At 40.9% G+C, this 21270-nt stretch overlaps 1 protein-coding gene, 1 long non-coding RNA gene and 1 pseudogene across 2 annotated transcripts in view; 2 read left to right on the forward strand and 1 right to left on the reverse strand.

Moving 5' to 3' along the window:
* Nucleotides 1-1178: 1178 nt before the first annotated feature.
* Nucleotides 1179-6373, reverse strand: LOC132375980 (uncharacterized). Its single transcript, XR_009506180.1, has 2 exons — nt 1931-6373; nt 1179-1478 (listed from the first exon to the last, which is right to left on the reverse strand). It is a non-coding gene; the product is annotated as an uncharacterized LOC132375980 (long non-coding RNA).
* Nucleotides 6374-9512: 3139 nt separating this feature from the next.
* On the forward strand, nt 9513-10317 carry LOC132376087 (uncharacterized; annotated as a pseudogene).
* A 9113-nt stretch (nt 10318-19430) lies between these two features.
* Nucleotides 19431-21270, forward strand: part of REV3L (REV3 like, DNA directed polymerase zeta catalytic subunit) — a 191305-nt gene continuing 189465 nt past the window's right edge. The window contains exon 1 of the mRNA XM_059941399.1: nt 19431-19918. Within this exon, the coding sequence (XP_059797382.1) occupies nt 19780-19918 (139 nt within the window). The 5' untranslated portion in view covers nt 19431-19779. The remainder of the gene's footprint in view (nt 19919-21270) is intronic.

Raw genomic sequence — 21270 nt, forward strand, 5'->3', positions numbered from 1 at the left:
ACTTAAAGTTCAGACATAACTTGGGGGTTTGTCATACTATTTGCTCTACTTTTGTGTATGTTTGACATTTTTCGTAATAAAAATAACATTTATTTGAAATTCTTTCAAATAAAAATACTGCATTTCATTAAAAAAAAACCCTTTCAAACATAAATTTCAAAAATCCTCAGGGGATCAACCTAGGGCAAAACTGGGAGGCAATATAAGAACACCTAATAAGACGTAAAAACTTGAATTTTGAATTGCATCCATAATATAGATACAGCAAATCAGCTATCAAAATGTTGAAAACATTTGAAATAATGGACCTATTTTAAAGCCTCCAAAATCTCCTATCAATGTTGTTTATAATTACGAATCTTTCAAATGCCTAAGTAAAAAAAACAAAACATTGCAATTGATGTAAAAAAGGAAAATGAAATTCATCTTTCAGTATATTTATCTCTTTAAGATTTAGCTTGATAAAAGTCTACTAGACTTCCTAAAATATAATTTTATTAAATTCAGAGTTAAAACATTTACTCTTTAGATATTTACAGCCAACTAATAAATTTCCTATAACATCTTTAGTATCTTTTATAAACAAAATATTTTAAAAACCTACAATGTCATGATGTAAAAGAGAGCAATAATTATAATAAATAAAATAATAAATGAAATATGATATGCCTTCTGCTACGTACCTATGAGTTATACCGAATAATCATTACAACAGATGTCCTTAGAGAACAAAGGAGAATGAGAAAGTATAAAGGTAGAGGAAGGCATGAAAGATATTTTCTGTTATCATCTACTGTGTGGTCTTTCACTGCACTATTTTTTAAACAAAAAAAGGTTTCCGCCAGGGCAAGCCCCGCTTCAAATGTCCCCTTACCCTCCTGACTAGAGGATAATGTGTTTGTGTAGTATATGATTTCATCAGACAAGGCTGTGAACACATGTGATTTATTCAATGATCCTATTCCGCTTCCTTTTAAAGATAAAGAATGCATTTAAGTCGAATGTGTATGAGACTGTGGTCATTCCTTAGAAGGCTCCATTCAAACAGAGAATAATAACATTACCCTATTTTAAAACATTAAGAGTGTAGCCATTTCTTTGGTCTTCATTTTCTTTCCAGGCAATATGAATTAATACTTTCATTTATTTTAAAAGAGAAAAATATAAAACACAAGTAATTACTTTGAAATTGTTTTAATTTTCTTTGTATAAGCAAAACAGCCCCGTAAAACATTCACTTTTCAAAAATCTTTATATACAAACAACAGTGTAGGATGGAAGAAACAACTAAAAACAACACAGCCACCCACACAACAGCTCCTAACAGTAGGCCCCGTCAGGGTGCAGCTCTCATGAAAACAAGCTGCTCACGTTCCCAGAACCACAATCCCCAGGAAGGAATCTTGTCCTCTTTAACTTGCTGGGTGGTAGAGCCCAGAGGAATCACTCAAACTATGAAAATCCCAAAGCATGTTCACCTAGGGGGAAATGAGGAGACAGATATGACTTGAGCATGATAATTATTTTCTTGTAGTAACAGTAAAGAAAACCTTAAGTGGTAAAGGCTGCATGAGTTCCAACTTCAACAGGTAGCTAATTGTGTAGGTATTTTCCAGACACAGCATTTGTTAGCTAAGGCAGAACACACAATGTATACTTGCCACTGTCTTTCAAATAATATTCTCTAAAGTATTCACATTTATTGATTATAGATACATGTAAGTGGTATTTAAAATAATAAAACATAGTAAACACCAGACATACTGTTCTAGGTACTTCATATAGTTTATTTCACTTAATCCTCACAGTAACTCTATGAGGTAAGAACCATTATTATTCATGTTTTACCAAAAAAAAAAAAAAAATGTAAGTCATACAGAAATCTAATTATTTGACCAAGATCACATAGCTATAATGCAAAACTAGGTACCTTGTCTCCAGGGCTCTTGCTTTAAATTTAGCTCCAGTTCTGTCTCATGAAATTGGATTTTTAACCCCACTATCACAGAACTATTCTTCCAAGACTGTAAATTCTGTTTCTTCTCTGTGAACTTCCACCTCTTCCAATGAAAACGAATAATTGTTCATCTTCTGCCTCCCAATTCACCTTCTGGTTTCACCTGCTTCCGTGTACCGTCTGGGCCCCTAGTCATTTCAACTATGCCCCAAACTCCTCCCCAGGCGTCTCCTACGCAGTCAGACCAAGGTGGTGGCCTGCACTGGCTGCCTCTGTTCCTACCACTGCCTACCAGCAGTCAAGCATTACTGCTGACCCAAGAAAAAGTCATGCTGCCTGTTGGTAAGTGGGCCTCACTACCGATCGGCAGTCCTTCCGCTGACACTGCACAGCACCCACGGCGGCTGTTCCAAACGTCTCCCAGGATTAAGTCCCCAAACGCACCCGTGTAGCCCTTTGTAGATGACCTTACCATGGCTCTGTTTAAAATGCATCCAAAGTAGGGTTGTCAAAATACAGGTTGCCTGGTGATATTTGAATTTCAAATAAATAAGGAAACATACTTTAGGATAAATGTGTCCCAAGTACTGCATTATAGAAATATTTAAATGGTATTTAAACTGATAAAAATAGCAAACTGTGTACCGAGAGCCTACCAAATATTGCATAGAACATACTTAATACTCAGAAGTTATTCATTGTTTACCTGAAGTTAAAATTTTACTGGGCATCCTGTATTTTAATTTGTTAAATCTAATTCAACCGAATTCCCCTCTTTCCATTCCCAGAAGTACCCTTCCTTTTTTCAAAGGTTAATTCTCTGACCTATGGTATTGATCTTTCCTCCTTACTTCACTTTCTTCTTTATCCTACATATCCCTTCCTTTCTACTTTCAAGCATGCTCTGGTCATTCCTACCATGGTATTAATGGTCCCAATTCTCCACCCCTGTGTGAACTCATGCCCTTTGCCATGTCACTTTGCAGTTTCTCTAAAAGGTGAATTCTATCTCCCGCCCCCTTGAATCTGGGCTTGGTCACACAACCTGCTCTGTCCAATATGAGGCAGAAGTGCCAGTGTGCCAGTTTGGAGTCTAGGCCTCAAGAAGCCTTGTACGTTTCTGCTTGCCCTCTTAAAGCTCTTCTTCCAGATAAGAAAAAAACAAAAACATCTGAAAAAAACAAAAACACTAATTCGAAAAGATACATGTACCCCAATGTTCACAGCAGCATTATTTACAATTGCCAAGATATGGGAGCAACCTAAGTGTCCATCAACAAATGAATGGATAAAGAAGATGTGGTATATACATCCAATGGAATACTACTCAGCCATAAAAAAGAATGAAATTTTGCCATTTGCAGCAACATGGATGGACTTTAGCATTATGCCAAATGAAACGTCAGAGAAAGACAGATACTGTATATCTCTTATATGTGGAATCTAAAAAATACAACAAACTAGTGAACATAGTTTTAAAAAAAAAGCAGGCTGACAGATACAGAGAACAAACTAGTGGTTACCAGTGGGGAGAGGGAAGGGGGAGGGACAATATAGGGGTTGGGGATTAAGAGGTACAAACTATTATGTATAAAATAAGCTACAAGAATATACTGTACAACACAGGGAAAATAGCCAATACTGTATAATAACTATAAATGGAGTATAGCCTTTAAAAAATGTGAATCACTATAATGTTCACATGTAACTTACATATAATATTGTACACCAACTAACTTCAATTAAAAAAATGCTGCAATGAAAAAAAAACCAAAACCAAAACCAAACTCTTCTTCCGTCTCCATGAGAAAGGCATGCTCAGGGCAAGCCAAAGAGTCCCAGGAGGATGACAGATCTGTGAAACAGAACCCAGCCTAGAGGAAAGCCCACATTAGGCTTTCAGATATATGAGCAAGCCCAGCTGAGATCAGCCAACCTTCAGACACTTGAGCTATAATAATAATTACTGTCTTAAGCCATTGTGTTTGAGTGTTTATTATGCAGTAAAAACTGAGACATCTGCCCCAACTTTCTTTCTTGCACTCCCAACCTACTGCAAAAAAGTATCCTTTGTTTTTTTTTTTTGCCTTTGTTCTCTCACCACTTATTTTCATTATCTGTACCAATTCTCTCTTAATTGACACCAAAAACCTCTTAATGGTCAGTCCTATCGCTTGGCTCTCTCATCCACCTTGGCCTCTGTATAGCACCTGACACTGTAGATCACCTGACACCTCTGTTAAATTTCCCCCTCCTTGACTGTACAGCACTAGTCTCAATTTCTTTGATTATTTCATCTACTTCAGGGGCTTATCTTCTCTCTTCCACTCTTCTGGGAGGTTATTCATTCCCCCTAACAGCAACTGTCATTCATTTGACTCACACATCTTTATCTCCACCCCCCAATCTCCCTTCTAAGCTCTAGTTCAATTGGTTCTCAAACTATAGTGTGCATTAGAATCACCCAGAGGGCTTACTGATATTCAGATTGCTAGGGCCCCACTCCTCAAGTTTCATATTCAGTTAGTCTGGGGCGAGGCCTGAGAACTTACATTTCTAACAAGTTCTCAGGTAATGCTCATGCATCACTTTGAGAACCACTATTCTAGTTTCATATTTCTAACAGTCTCCACCTGGTTATCCACAGGTGCCTCAAAAATCACATACAGTGTCAATTAGAGGTTTTTTATTGTAAGCCCTAGGAACCAACTTGGGCTAACTAAAGCAAAACAAGAATTTATCAGGGAGTTCACAGAATCAATGTGAAGGCTGGTAAACCATGTTCCAAATAAGAAAGGAACAAGAAGAGAGACTGCTTGACAGTAGGAGCCTTACCTCTAAGTCTGCAGAAGTGAACAAGTGTTTCTTGTGTTCTTGAGTCCCTCTGTTCAAGATCAATTCTGAGAGTCCTTTACCCACCCCCGAGTTGTACCAGGGCAGTGACAGAAAGGATTATGGTGGAAGTAGCCACCAAGGACTCCTCTTCTTTCATACTTAGTTCAGACCCTCATAATCAAGCAGGTGGATTACTACAACAACCTCTTAACTGGTTTTCTTGCCCCTAATCTAACCTCCAGTTCATTCTCCTCATCATCTTCTGTTCTCTCTTTAAAACGTGTCATTTTCTTCTTTGCCTTGTATGGTGTCATGTTCCTGTCTTATCTTGTTTTATGTAATAAATTGCTTTTCTTTATGTGCAAGTGGTTGGGATACTTTTGCCTTAGCAGACTGATAAAACGGAAAAGTAATTTTAGAAGGTAGAGAATACATCCTATTATAAAATGAGGATCGATCTAATTAACCTAGTAACCAGGAAACGATCAGAAGTGGTCCCAAAGTTTTGCATAGAGACCCCTCTAGGAGCCTTTAAGAGATCAATATCTCGCTAGACTAAAAACTTCCTCCTCAAAAGGACCCAGTCCTCATTGTATCACCAGCACCAGCTCATAACAGGCACTTAAGAAATCGTCTCCAGGCCCTCCTTACTTTAGATTACTGTCTGTATTAGCCTCCTGATTCCCTGGTCTGCAGTCTCTGCCTGCCTATCTCCTCACTACCAAATCCTTCCTGTACAGCACTGCTAAATCAAGCCAATCATCATTTCCTGCTCAAAACTTTCTGACTCCCCAAAACATGCTTGCCAACTCTAAACTCCTCAGTATTCAAACCCTTCCATAATCTGGTTCCAACCAACTTTTCTAGGCTTTCTTCCACTCCTTACATATACTGTCAACCAGTCTAGACAAATAACATTTCTTTAACTTAAACTTTTCTGCTCTTGTTGGTTTGGTTCCACTTTTTGGAATGTGTTTGTTGCACGTGTCTACCCTACCCTACCTCCAAAGTCTTGTTAAACACCTGTCAGTGTTCCTAATCTTTTTTTTTTTTTATAATTTTTTTTTAATAGCTACATTATTTATTTATTTATTTATTTATTTATTTATTTATTTATTTATTTTAGCTGTGTTGGGTCTTTGTTTCGTGCGAGGGCTTTCTCTAGTTGCGGCAAGCGGGGGCCACTCTTCATCGTGGTGCAGGGACCACTCTTCATCGCGGTGCGCGGGCCTCTCACTATCGCGGTCCCTCCCGTTGCGGGGCACAGGCTCCAGACGCGCAGGCTCAGCAGTTGTGGATCACGGGCCCAGTTGCTCCGCGGCATGTGGGATCTTCCCAGACCAGGGCTCGAACCCGTGTCCCCTGCATTCGCAGGCAGATTCTCAACCACTGCGCCACCAGGGAAGCCCCCTAATCTTTTTTAATCCATGAATCACATCCCAGGTTCTTTTGGTCATGTCTTCTTGTACCCCATACCCCTTAGTTCCAGGTTAAGGATTTTCTATTTGAAGCTATTTAAAATTAATGTCTTGTTTGTATAAATACTTCATAACAGTTGAACATATACTATCTTAAACTATCATTATATACTTGTATTATTTGTTTTACCAGATTTTAAGAGCATTAAGGAGCTTTCTACTACTAACTAATTTTCTGTATTTCCCAGAAACTACTCTAGTGCCTTACACATAGTAGTGATGAGTATAATCTGTTGAACAAATGAAAAAATGGATGTTTATAATATAGGGCTAGTGTTTGAAGTAGATCCCCTTTAGATAGCAGCCAGTGGCTGTGCCGGGAATTCCTGAACTGCTGGAATCAGGGGGTATAAATCTTGGTAGCTTGGAACTAGAAGGTGAGTCTAAACCAAAGATGATCAGGTTGTAGTCAAATGCCAGGAGGCCAGACACATGCATCAAGTAAAAAGATCCAAAGGTCAAACCTGAGATGAAGTGTAGAGCAAAGGGTATGGAATCAGGCAAAGACATAGTAGAAGCAACAACAGTTTAAAACAGGTTGATGGGGATCTGGGATAGTGGACTTCATGGCACTTACCAAATCAAAATGAGTGGTTTGTTGGTAAAATGGAGTTGCCTAAGAATCAGAAGTTGGGCTGGCAGCTATTTATCATTTCTAGCAAAGAAACACATACATGGAAATAAATTTATAATAGCAAACATAGGAAAATATAAACAGGCCTGCTTTGAGGGGTAGATTTAATTTGAGCTCCATTTTCTTGCTTCTGCCCTGTCATCTTAATTTATTTCACACCTTTGCACAAGTTCACATCCAAGTTCTAATGTATTTTTTGATTCCTTTATATTATGGATAAAGAAAAACATATTTTAAGAGATATAGTATCATAGTACTCAATACCAAATAGAAAAATTCAGAAAAAAATTTTTGCTATATTTTTTAGACTTTCAATCTACCAATCAGTAAAGCTACAATAAGAAAACTATACCTAATAACCACTGATTTTCCTACATTGACTGTTCATAGACTGGAAAATTCCAAGAATATTTCACAAAGGTTTTTAAAAAAAATTTTAATGCAAAACAAAAAAAATCCTAATTATAAGAAATGCGTATTTTATTATTGAGGGCTCTGAAGAATTTAATTCCTACAACCTACCTTGCCCTATAAACCATTTGTTTTGTTTGCCTGTCAATCTGTGAGGCTGGGTTGAGGAGCAAAAATGCACAGTGTTTCCTTGTACTAATTAGCATCAAGCATTGTGGCAAAAACTAATGTCCACATGAAAAGCACAGCAAAATTCACTTTAAATCCTACTGTAAATATGCAAAAGTCCTCTGCATGAAGTCCTCTACAAAAGTCCTCTGCATTTATTTTTATTGTAAAATAAATTTTATTTTGAATTAAATGTTGAATAAATTATACTTTTAAAACCTATATTATTCTTCCTGATATTACTGAGAGAAGGATAAACTCCCATATTAATTTCTTTAAAAATTAATATTTGGCAAGCAACATAGAAGAGTAGGAAGATCACTTACCAAGGAGCTACATTACCTGGGTCCCACTTACACTTGGGGTCTTAGGCGAGTTATTTATTCTAAGTCTCAATTTCCTCATCATAAAATCTAAAGACTTGAATTAGTTCGGTGGTTCTTGCAAGGAAGATGCATTGGAACTGCCTGTGGACATTTCTGACTTGGTAGATGTGAGAAGGGAGGGCCTGGGTAACTGTGACTTTATAATATTTCATAAGGGATTCTGATGCATATTACTGGCTAAGAACCAATGGTCTAAATAATTTCTTGGGTCCTTTGCAATTCTGAAACTCTACTTTTTACATCCAATCAATGGACTTTTAACAGCTCCTAACTTTCATCATTATTCTCTTCTTAATGAATAAGTGTATTTTAGGAAATAGAGAAGCTGTAATTATTATAATAATAATTTATTCTAAATTATGAATAATAGCTTACAGTTACTGAGTGCTTACCAGTTCTAAGGTATTAACTCATTTAAAATATGTAATTTAATCTTCACAATCACACCGTGAGGTAGGAACTAGTATTATCATCTGTATATTACAGATGGGAGAACTGAGGTACAGAAAGTAATTTGCCCAAAATCACAGAGCAGGTAACTAGGGAAATTGGGCCGTAGAGCCTGAACTCTTAACCAGTATGCTACGCTGCCATTCAGTAAATGAACTATATGTACAAACATACCCATCCCTGCTCCCCATACACATAGCACTGCTTTCCCTGCTACTTCTGGGGAAAAAAAAGGGTGTGTTTTTAGAAATTTGTGGGATCAGAAATGATGGAAAGGGGAAGCTGGGGAAGGCAAGAATGAAATGACTTAAGTGAGCTGAGCCTAAGACCCCTGTCCTGAGTGACAACAACTAGAGACCACTTGGATTCACAAAGGCCTCTAAAAAGGGTAATTACGTGTAGGAATGATTTCCCTTCCATTATCATTTCATTCCATAATGTCTAAGACATGTTCTTTTTGATCAAATATTAATTTTAAAAACATTAGAAATTTACCTTATTGGATGGACTAGACCCAAAACCATAAAGTAAAACAGGAAAGTAAGTACAAAAGCCAAGTTAGAGTTTCAGAGAGAGGGTAATAATTGAAATGATCCAGCCTAATACTAATTTTGGGTATACAAAGAATTTATAACACTATACCTTGGCTTATGAAGTATGAGGTTCAGATGGTAGAGATTAATACATTATAAGGATAACCTTCTCTTCCCAACAGTATAGATAAAGAATAATCTAGCCGAGGTTGGTGGTCCTGAATTTACAGTGTTAAATGCCAATCTGCACAGCAGTTATTTTTTCTGTCTGGGTGCACTCAGCAATCTGGGAGCAGACACCCAGTTAGAGCTGTTGTTTTGTCAGGTAAGTGATATCAGGGTAACAGGGCAAAGGAGATGTGGTTCCTGGCAAGAGAGTGGTAATTTAAAATAGAACGCAGCAGGAGATGAAAGAAGTGAAGGCAGGAGAAGGCTGATAGGGAGAAAGAAGAGAAGTCTATGGACTGGAGGTCCCAAGTCAGAGAAACCTGAGAAGGGTGAGAGGCTGCAGTGGAGTGAGGAAGAGGACTGGAAATGAGATGTCAGGGAACTGAGAATGGCTGTACTGGGAGTAACTGAGTGACAGAGCTAGGATGAAAGTTCTGGCCAGACAAAGTCAAGTCTGCATTTATGAGGTTAGAGGTGAAACAGATTGGGTGTATGACAAATCCAGGATGTGGCAATACAAGCGAGTGGCTGAAGATCACATCAAGGAACTTTGAGGCTGGTGCTGGGTGAGCTGTCTACTTGAGTGATGAATTCACTCAGGATGACGGGAGGAATGCAGGTAAAGAGGAAGACGTAAGCCACGTGTCACAGTCATTAGTAAATTAAGTCTTCAAAGGCTCTGGATATGCTTAGTACAGGGGACTGTGTATTCTAAAAAGGTATCCTTCCCCCTTATCTATGAGTTTTCTTAAAACTAATCTTTGCTCTACTTTTTAGATTTGGCAAGAACCTCTGCTTCACATTTTCATCTTAAGGAGAGGTCTTCTCTGCTAAAGTCGAATGGAAAATGAAGTTACCTGCTAATTCAGGCAAGAAAAACCTCAGCTCCCTACTCTCAAAAATTTCTGAAAATAAATGTTTTAAAAACAAATTACAACTCAATTGCCCTAGTTCTGGTTTGAAAACATCTGGTGAGACCACTGGGTACAGTTTCCCACTACCCTTTTTTTTTTTTTTTTCTTCTTTAGGTATAAAAACACACATACAAAGGTTTCTTATAATCTTGAAAGAACAGGGTGGCATGCTATTTACTGACAGGCTGACCTTTACACAAAGAACCCCAACCTTCAACAAGCTAAAATGACTGTTACTGATGCCTTCAGAATATTGTCTTCTTCAGAAAGCATCATGTTTTGTCCAAGTCATACAGAAGTGGCTATATTATGGATACCATTTGGTCACCAAATGGTGCAAGGCAGAGGGCAGGGGAAAATTATTTCTGCAGTACCAACTGTAAGTCTGATACTGTGCAAGGAAAAATAGGAAATGCCAAATATGATTCCTAATGTCAAGAAACTTACAATTTACTTGTCAGTTACATAATACTTTAGCCCAGAGCTATGTCTTACATTTTTTTGAATCACCCACAGCATCTAACACAGGACTTTATAGATATCAACAAGAAGTTAATAAAAAGTTAAAACAGCAATACAAAATGTTTAGAATTAAGTAATAAAATACATGTTTAATATAAATGACCAAGAGAAAACAGTTGACCTTGTGTCATTGCAATCTACGAAAAATCTTGCTCCTATTCTAATTTTATATTTTTAGTTTGAACATGTACTGACACAGGAAGGTCCCTATTCCTACTCATTGAAATCTTCAGGGAAGAAAAGAGCCAGGTCAGCTTTCCTTAGAGGAAGGAATTGGAGGTCAGGCTTATACTGCACTAGGGAATCAAAAGTAACTGAGTCCTTACCCGCAACCTTTCTCAGATAGTCAAGGAAACTAGCCTTGAGCAATAGCTCTTTTAAGCATGCAAAACTGTAGGTCAACCTGTTACTGAAACCCTTTCCCTCTTGGGTGCTTTGATTTTACATTATACTGTTATCCTTCCATTCACTTATCAAAAAATTATTGAGCACCTACTATATACCAGTGATTTGTTCCTATCTATTATTTCTGATTCCTTCACTACCTCTTCATTTTCTACCCTACCATTCACACTTTGTCGGTCCTCAGGTCTATTCTTTTATATCTATCTATCTAGTCCTTCAGAACGTGTACCAGTTCTCAGAGGTTCCCAGCCTTTAGGCTGGTATCTCCCAACTTACATATCCAACACACAAGATGGAAGGTCTTTTCTTTTTATACAAACTATTCACCTTTTATTTATTTTTAAATTTTTATTGGAGTATAGTTGCTTTACAATGTTGTGTTAGTTTCTACTGCACAGCAAAGTGAATCAGCTGTACATATACATATATCCCCTCTTTTCTGGATTTCCTTCCCATTTAGGTCACAAGATGGAAGGTCTTAAATGTCCTGCTACTGCTACACCTCACTGATCATTCCTTCTGAGTCTTTCCTGCTGGCATCTCTTCCTCTAGGGAAGTACTAGGTTCTGAAATTTTTTCAACATTCTTAGTTTGCCTTTTCACCCTGTACTCTATCCTTACACAATTTCATCTCCCTCTCCGTATCAATCGCCAAGTTTAAGAATGAATTTATTTCTATTCTCGCTCTTTCCATGCTTTAGATCTTCATCAAGCCTGTTGCCCTTACTTTTATCCGGGTAACTCCTCTTCCTCTTTAAATATTAGCTTAAAGTCATATTCTTCAAGAAAGTCTTTATTCTTCTCTCTAGACTAAGTTGGACAGCTCTGCCATGTGACTGTATGTCACCCTGTCCTTTTCTTTGGAAGTATCTGTCATCTCAAATGATCTGTTTAATGGCTGTCTTGTCCACTAGACCAGGGGTCAGTAAACAATAGTCCATGGATCAAACCCAGTCCCCCCGCCTGTTTTTTAAATAACGTTTTATTGGAACCCAGACACGCTTTCCTATATGTATTGTTGATGACTGCTTTTGTGTTTCAATGGCAGTTGAGTAGTTGTGAGAGAGACCATATGGCCTGATAAGCCTAAAATTTATCTGTCCCTTCACAGGAAATGTTTGCCAAACCCTGCACTAGACTATTAGCATGAAGGCTGAAATCATGCCTGTCATTCTCACTTCTATATTCCCAGCACCTAGCATAATACCTGGTACATAAGTATTTTTGGACTAATTGTATTTCAGCCTCAAGCTTTAACCCATCTTGTCAGTGATATGAATGAGATCACGTTAACTGGCCTGTGTTTATAACAGCATTATAATCACTGCTTATTCAGATAATGATTGCAGTATTCTAGTCCAAGGCAGGTAGAGAAATTAATCAAATAAAACACAAATGAATGGATTATTGCAATCACAGGTAAGTGCTCTGGAAAAAAAGAAACATAGTACAATTAGAGTGTGTAACAGAGAACCATAATCAAATATATAGCTTGGAAAGGCTTCCCTGAGGAAGTGACCTTTGACCTGAAATTTATTTATTTATTTATTTTAAAAAGATCTCTCTTTTTAAAAAATATTAATTAATTAATTATTTTATTTTTGGCTGCATCGGGCCTTTGTGGCATGCGGGATCTTTCTTCATTGCGGCATGCGGGATCTTTCTGCTGTGGCACACAGGCTTCTCTCTAGTTGTGGCACCCGGGCTCCAGAGAGCGTGGGCTCTGTAGTTTGCAGCACACAGGCTCTCTAGTTGAGGTGCGTGGGTTCAGTAGTTGTGGTGCATGGGCTTAGTTTCCCTGAGGCATGTAGGATCATAGTTCCCCAACCAGGGATCAAACCCACGTTCCCTGCATTGGAAGGCGGATTCTTTACCACTGGACCACCAGGAAAGTCCCAACCTGAAATTTAAAGAATGAACTAACTGTGCAAAAAGAGGTGGAGAGAGGAAGAGCAAACCAGGCAGAAAGAATATCACATACAATTCTCTCTTCTTTGGAGAGAAAGAACATGGCATGTACTGGAAACTGATATTCTTGTCAAATAATGAACAATAAAGTAAGTTCCTTCAAAGTTAAGAGTAGGATCCAAAATGGAGCTAATCGATGGGATATTTATAACAGTGTAAAATTTGAAACATTCTGTTATTGGCCAACAGTAGGAAAATGGAAAACTGTTGTATGTCCACGGCACAGCATATTATGTATCCATTAGAATAATTTATAGAAAAATTCTAATTTGCATGAGAAATGTTTCTGCTACAATGTAAAGTGAAAAATACCAGGGGATTACTTCCACTGTGTAATATATTTATAGAAAAATTTACTAGGAAAAAAAGGACTAAAATGTTAATCATGACTGCCTTTGGGTGGGATTGAGTGTCTTATATTTTCTTTATGGTTTTCCATAATTTCTTTCCTATGTATTTCAAACCTTTAAGATTGGAAAAATACATTTTATTGAGAAAATAAGGAAATATAAGTGTTGGTCTGTGACCTACACATCTGACAGTAAATAGTCTTTCCTGGTCCCTGGAATGGGGATGTAAAATTAGGATCAAAACCCAGGAGAGTTCACTGTCAATAACAAAAATTATTAGTGGATGTTCTCCTGGAATGTGATTTAGGCTGTGAATATGTAAGTGCAGTGGGGACTCTGGGGCCAGGGAAAACCAGCCTGAGATATGCTGCTCTACAGACACACTGCTTCTGAGATTTTGAATCTTGATTATTTAAACTGAGAACTTAATCTAATCTTCCTCCATGTGTGTTTGGTTTCTTCCTGCCTCGTCATGATCCATCAGAAATGCCCCAATATCAGTTCTGGACATGTAATTTAAATGAGGGTCCTGGAAAGCTCAATCATCAATTCTAATATTACTTTATTCTTTTTTTTTTTTTTTTTTACTTTATTCTGAAAGCTTCTTTTTTGTTTCTCAAACATCATCTTTAATTTATAGGCTCAATGGTCTCTCCCTTAAAACTATTACTGCTAATTTATGGAAGTGGAAGAGTTGAGAGTTGTTTTTTCAAAGTTTTGCTTCTCCCTGTAACTGAGTAGATTAATTGGTTAAAATGATAAGAACAGAGGGAAATTCAGCTCTCACCACAATGATTAATTTGACTTTCCTTTAGTTTCTTTTAAAAAGAGACATAAAACCCCATTCTTTTAGTCAAAAAATATTTTATCATTCAGGCAGTACATATTTATGTGTCTACCTTATACCCAGACAGCTGCTATGAATAAATTGGGGGAAACCTGCATGAAGTCGTTTGAGAGTGAGGAGAGCTGATGGCAATTGCCTCCAGAGTTTGCCATACTTAATTAGGTCTTCCAAATCCCTTCTGGGAGGAAATGAGTTTCTTTACCATCATGGTTTCATAGAGGCCAGACACTGTATGAAGGATTGGGTAAAACTTTCCCTTAGAAAAGATCAACTACCATTTATATGCATGTGACACCTAAAACCCACTGATCCCCTTTAAACTTTCATCCCAAATGTTTGTTTCATGACCAAGGTAGGTGGTATTATTTTTCTGACAATGGAAAAAAGGTCACCATAATTCTGCTCTCCCAGGTATGAGAATTTTGAAATCTTTTTAACTCAACTCTGTATTTTGCTCTGCTTGAGAATCCATAGCAAAAACTGCACATGACCTTTCCAGGATCTGCAATGATCATGGTTCCTAGCTGCAGACAGTGGAGTCCACTACAGGAGTTCAGTAGAGAGAAGTAACTCCTCTTTGGGGGGCACTTAGAAATGTATGAGGGCATTTTTATCACAGTGGCATGTAGTGCCCAGGGGCCAGGGATGTTAAATATCCTGCACAATAAAGAATTGTTTCATCCAAAATATCAGGAGAAGCCCCCTTGAGAAACACTGAGCTCAGGGTCAACTTCATGGGCATGCAAACTGTGCAGTCATACAGGGCCCACTGCTTGCTTTAATGCTCTGCAGTTACCATTCTGAAATCTTAATACTTTTATGTTTGAATGTCTGTTTTATAAAAGAAGTGGTACAATGGATCATACCTGCAAGCAGAGGAGGCAATCTGTTTGTCTTCTTGCTTACTACCCAGTTTGCATACAGTCTGCATAATGCCTCACAAGCACAGGATGCTGGTGAACCTAAGCGTAAGGAACTCAGGGAGTTACAAAGTGACTACAAGGCAAACATGTTATATCTATGACTGATTTAGTGGAGGCGCTGACAGTTCCAAGAGGCTATGCTTTCCATTTCAACCAGAACTTGCTTCAGCTGCAGAAAGAAGGTAATGGCATCCTAAGAAATACAAGTGACCAAAGAACTCTATCGTAGCCTTACTTGTGTGTGTTAATTCCCTGTATGACCATTTACACTGAAAATGATGACACAGAAGGAAGGGGAAAGGCAGGGCAACCCATAGTTCCTTTCTGTTCAGTCCTTCCTTACTCAGGTTGGTAGGATGTGTGCATATCAAGAAGGGAAAGAAAAACAGCTGAGTTAGTTTTGTGCTGCATTTACACTGTTCTGATAAGCACAAAATACATCCTCGTGGCATGTACAAGCTACGAAATATGAATTGTGTCATTTTGGTGATTCCATATATGAGTTAAATGTTCTTATATTTGCATTTATAAATGGCACTGCACAATATAAAGACAAATGGTAAAATTCATTCTAATAATTGAAATTCTAATTTTTCTTAGAATGACATTAAAAAGCAAATTAAAAAACAGCATGACAAGTTGAGGGAGAGATGACGGAAGAAAGAAAAAGCTTTGTATTTTAGTACATATAATGGCACTTTTTTCCTGCTTTTTGAACAGGGGCCTTTCATTTTTCATTTTGCTCTGGGCTCAACAAATTGTGTAGCTGACTGTGACTGAGCTAGTTTAAGCAGAAAGGGATTAAAGGATAGTGTTTAGCTCATAGATCTCTGAGAGGACCAGAGAACCAGGCTTGGATAATACACGGCTAGAAACAACATCCAGGAAAAACCAAACCGGGAAGAACACTTCATCCCACATCACATCCGCTATTCTAGCAGAAAGCCATCCTAGCACCGCTTGCCAGTCAGCACCTATGGCTCTCAAAATGGATGCCAGAACTCCTCCCCAGCTACCCGGAAGAACCATACCTCCACCACGGTGTCTGCCAGAAAATCCCATCTCCCTGAGTGCAACTGAGGCAGATCTATGTCTTGAATGGGTGCATCTGATTGCTGGAAACTAGGTTACATGTAGTGAAACGCTGAAGCCAACATATAATTGTTAGCATCTTCTCCAACTAACTCCCCATTCAGTGAAGTCCCTTTGGTAGCTTGGGAGTATTCACACCATGAAAATGGGTCAATGCTACGAATCAGGGTCTTTCCCCTCCTCCAGCCATTGTTAATGATTTACCAGCACACCACGCATCCATTCCAAGACTCTAGTATTTTTTAACTTTCTAGCTTCTAAAGTACAGAAAAGCAAGCTAGAAGGGGGGTTGGATAAATGTTGAATAAGCCATCTTATAATATCTGCCAAATAATTATGGTATCCATTGCCTTCTGTTCTAGATTACAAATTGCTAACAGACATTGAACAGTATTGGTACAGAACGCTGAGCAGGCTTTTACTAAAGGCATGACATGGTGAGTATAGGTTAGTGAACTAGAAGGGATGATAAAATGTCACTTGATATGACTGAAATATATTTCTATGATGCTGGACTATTAACTCTCAGGGCAGGAACCATGTCTGTTTTGTTTCTCGCTGTATCTCAAATCACCTGGCAAATAGTCACTCAACATTAACAGCAATAACAAAAAGAGATGCTTTAAGTTTGTTAAGTATAGAGTTCAATTTTGGCATTTCTCATATTGTATGTAGATAACAGTTCCAAATGATTTTACTGTTTTCAAATGAGTTAAATTTCTGGATGTCAAAGTTTATTATGATACTTTCACATACATTATCTCATTTGATTAAGCCTTACAATATCCCTGAAAAGTTAAAACAGGAATTACTATCCATTTCATAGATGAGAAAAGAAACCCCCCAAAATACAGTTACCTTTCCAAACTCATTTACCTAGTAACTGATGGTTTAATTTTTCATTCTCTGACTCAAAACTCCAGAGCTCTTTCTTACCTCAGGAGAATATAATTATAAAACACATTCGATAATGATTAATTAGGGGAGTATTGTCAGGTTTTCAGTTTGAGCATTAACTTAAATTTGATTACATGCAATGGACACAATATCCTAATTTCATGCTGCAAATGTTTTTCTTCAAGAGTGAACATTCTTTCCTTGGAGTTCTAGAAGGATTTGAATGATGGTTGCAACTGCCTTTTTTTAAAGTAAATGAGTTGATTCAAGAGGTAGGAGGAAAGAAACCCTTTTCTAGAAATAGCTAATCTGTGAATCTCATACTTTTACCTTTTTCTAGTTAGGAATAATATAATTTAAATATTATGGATGTACTTGATTATAATATAGTACAGGGATTCTCGATTTTATATTACTTAAGAATCATGACAGAGGTGGGTGGTCCAGGCCCCATCCCCAAAAAATGTAATTTAGTAAGTGCCAAAATATTAAATTTTAAAGAACACACTAGTGCCATGAAATACTGTGAGAATCACTGGTACTATGCATCTGATATTCAGGTTGTACAAAATATTTTACCAGAAAACGCATTTAGTATGGTAGTCCTATTTTTAAGTCACTTCTATAGCTTTCTAAAACTAAAATCAACTTAGATTTTGCCTCTTAAAATATTAGGTAAGGTCCTGTATATTAGTAGAAATCTTGCCACCTATGTTTACAATCATGCTCTCAGGTTGAAAACTGCAGGCTAATTTGCTGTGGTAATCAGTCTCGAATCCCTAAGAACATAAACTCTTATTAGCATTGCATGTTATGGGATTTATAGACAGCTGACCAGTGATCTGTCCCTCTAGGCCTTTTGATTTTCCTACTTTAAGAACCACAATGGTTCCAAATGAGGATCTCTCACACCACTTAAAATATACGGCAACCTACTAACCATTAAAATAACACCTGTATAATACACGTGTGAAAGAATGATCTCTAATTTGAGTAGACTGAAAATGACTGTCAAAAGTCCTAATTCTGTGGCATATTTCAAACTTGAAACCACGGTTTCTGCCTTCTACTGCTTCAATCTTTTTGCTGGGAAGAAACCCTAATGGATTTTCAAGTGAAACTCTCGTTGCACGGATGAGGAAACTGAGGCCCGAAGAAACCAAATTATTTGTCCAAGGTCATGCCCAATATTAGTGACCAAGTGAGACAAAAACCCAACGGTTCCAATATAATGGCCAAGCCAGCTGCATCTGTTACCACCCTTTTTTTGCTCTCCGTTTCACAACTGCACCCCTATTCCCCCCTCCCCCACCCCCGCTTTTGGATAAAGTTGTTTTGTCTAACGGTCTTTCCCCACCCCCTTTTGCTTTTATGCCTTAGGATAGTAAACCCTTACACAAACTGTTAATGAATAACACTGGAAGTCCACATCTGACGTGGTGACTTTCTTGGGCCTTTTTCTTCGGCCGAAAATTTCGCCGAAAGGCTCTTAATCCTACGTTCCGCGGGGAAGGGAGGGGAGGAAGGGGAGGAGGGAGGTCACTGGGAACTGACAAGTCCTTACATGTCCAGGAGCGCGCCCGGGACACAGCCTGTGGGCCCTAGGAGAAAACCAAGGAAGGACATACTAGGGCGAGAGGGGAGGAAAGGGGCGGGAGAAAGACACCGCGGTGGGAAATCCCTGTGCACTGCATCTGCCAAGCCCTGGCAAACCTAAGCAGAGCTGAGAGTGAATAAAACTCATTAAGCAGCCAGGCGCACACACTGCGCAACAGCCGCGGAAGAGGGGGCGCGCCGGCTCGCGCCGCATGTAGGGGAACAAACGGCGGGGCGGCTCTTTTATAGGCCGAAGCCCGCGCTCGCGCGCCCCCGCCCCTCGCACCGCCCCCGGGCCACGCGCGAGGCCGCAGCGTTACCTGAGAAGGGCCGGCTGCGTCCGCCGCCCGCCCTCCCGCGAGGCTGCGGCGGCACGAGAGCTGCGCCTCGCCTCCCTGCGGGCGGGTTTTCTTACCTTGTAAAAAGCCGTTTCCGCGGCTGCCCCCGCCTTCTCTGCAGGATGTGAAATGGCGGTCGGCGAGGCGAGCGCGATCACCGGGGCTCCGGCCAATCCTGCCTAGCCACCAAAACGGCCCTGAACACTGGCGCCCCCCTCCCGCCAGGCCCTCCGAGCCCATCCATGACATCGGCGCTCCGCCGCCCCCTCCCTCCGCTGCCCCTCACCCAGGTGGCCGTGCCCACCGGCCGAGTCATCGATCCCCCGCGCCCGGCGCTGGCCGAGCTTTCCGGCAGCCTCCGCCCTCGCTGCGTGCCCGGGGGCGGGGGAGAAAACACCTACTCGGCCCCCGCCTGGATGTCCCGCTGGGGCGCCCGCCCGGTTCCCTCCCTTTCCCGCCGCTTCCCCTCCCCCAGCTACTCACAGCCCTCTCTTCGCCGCACACACAACCCCCCTTCTTCCCTCCCCCAGTGGTTGCGTCCGTGACATCATCATCATGGCAACAAGAGCTGCAGCCTGGGACGGAGGAGCCCGTGTGATTCCCGGCGGCGGCGGCGGCAGTGGCGGCAGCAGCAGTAGCAGCACCAGCACCGACGAAAGCGCGAGAGCTTCTCTCCTGTCGCCCCTCGCCGGGTGCTCCTGAGGAGGCGGCGGCAGCAGTGCCCACACCGCCCCGCCCGCCGCCGCTGCTCGCCGTGTCTGAGTGTGAGGGGAGGGGGCCGAGCCGCGGAGAGGAGGGGGCGCCGCCGCCACCGCGGCTGTGGGGCCGCCGCTGCGGAAGGAGCCGCCGCTGCTGCTGCCGCTGCCAGGTCTCTAGTGAAGAGGAGGTAGTGGCGGCGGCGGCGAACATGTTTTCAGTGAGGATAGTGACTGCCGACTACTACATGGCCAGCCCGCTGCAGGGGCTGGATATCTGCCAATCCCCCCTCACCCAGGCCCCTGTCAAGAAGGTGCCGGTGGTGCGAGTCTTCGGAGCGACCCCGGCAGGTAAGCGGGCGCGGGCGGAAGCGGCGGACGCCCGGGCAGCCCTCCCCGCCGCGCACTCGCGCGCACGCTGCCGGCCCTCTCCGCAGATAGCTGCCGCGTCTTCCCTCCCCTTGGCCCTCCTCGCCTTTCCTCCCGAGCCTGAGCCTGACGAGAGGCGCAAAAATGGGGGTCCGCGCGAGCGTTGCGCGCCGCCCCCCGCATCCCACCCCAGGCGGGGAGGCGGCGGGCGCCGAGTGTTTACACTGCGTGCGGCGGTCGGGAGCCGGGTCCGCACTCGGGGTCGCGGGCGGGCGGAGCGGGCACTGCTCTCGCCCCGGAGGACGGGTCAGGTGGCCGCGCCATGTCCTCCGTGAATGGGTGCGCGGGGTCCCGCTCTGAGGTCGGTCGCTGGTGGGACCGCGGACACCCTCTGCGTCTCCCAAGTTCCCCTTGCTGGAAATGGCTTTCTGAGGAGTGGGGAAGTGTCAGCTCTGTTGTCAGTCGCTCCTCGTCGCCTCTTCTCACTAGCGCTCTCCTCTGCCCCTTCTGGAGATGCTGTGGGCTGAAGAGTGGCGCCTGGGGCCAGATAATCTTCCTTGTTGAAGTGACCATGTGGTTCTGCTGTGAGCGCAGGTCGTAACTCCTTAGAGTTTAAAGTAAAGCCTCAGAGTCTGGGGCACAGGGCTGCATCCCCAGGTGCATTGCTTTCAGGGAAATGTGTATCCACGGAAGTAGGAAATGCGTGTTTATGTTGCCCAACGTATAACATCCCACTTAATAGCGTGAATTTCATAGGAACCACAGCTAAGCCCAGCAACGCAAACATTAAAAAAAAATGCCCCTGTGCTGGGGTGTAGCATTGCATTTTAAATACACGTACATTTAAGATAAAAACTATTTTGAAGAACCAGTGGGGTGGGGAGACAGAAGCTACGTTCTCAGAAGCTCTTGGAGATTTATGATAATGTAAGTAGGATAGTGGCCAAATTTACAAGGTTTTAAAATTGTTTTGCTTTTCTACATGCTTTGAACTGCCTACGTGAAATAATGGAGCTGCCTCCTAGAAAGAGATGCTCTTACCTCTAGCTATGTACTGCCCTTTGGGATTTTAGATAGCGTTTCCCACTTGATGCTCCTTGCCCTAATCACCATTCATCTTATTACTGCAGTCAGTTTTCCTGTGGGCTATCAAGATAATAGCACTTTCCCAAACACAAGCACTCATTCTAAGGAGTTATCTTTTTTTTTTTTTTAAAGCAGTTATCTTTTAATGTGAATTCTCTTTGTTAAAAATTTCAGTGTTGTTAGTGAGATTTGATAGAATGCTTCTTTTTAAAATAGTGAAAAAGATTTTGATGATATGGACTTTTTAA

This window comes from Balaenoptera ricei, chromosome 12 (genome assembly GCF_028023285.1).
Source record: "Balaenoptera ricei isolate mBalRic1 chromosome 12, mBalRic1.hap2, whole genome shotgun sequence".
In the NCBI taxonomy this organism is placed as follows: domain Eukaryota; kingdom Metazoa; phylum Chordata; class Mammalia; order Artiodactyla; family Balaenopteridae; genus Balaenoptera; species Balaenoptera ricei.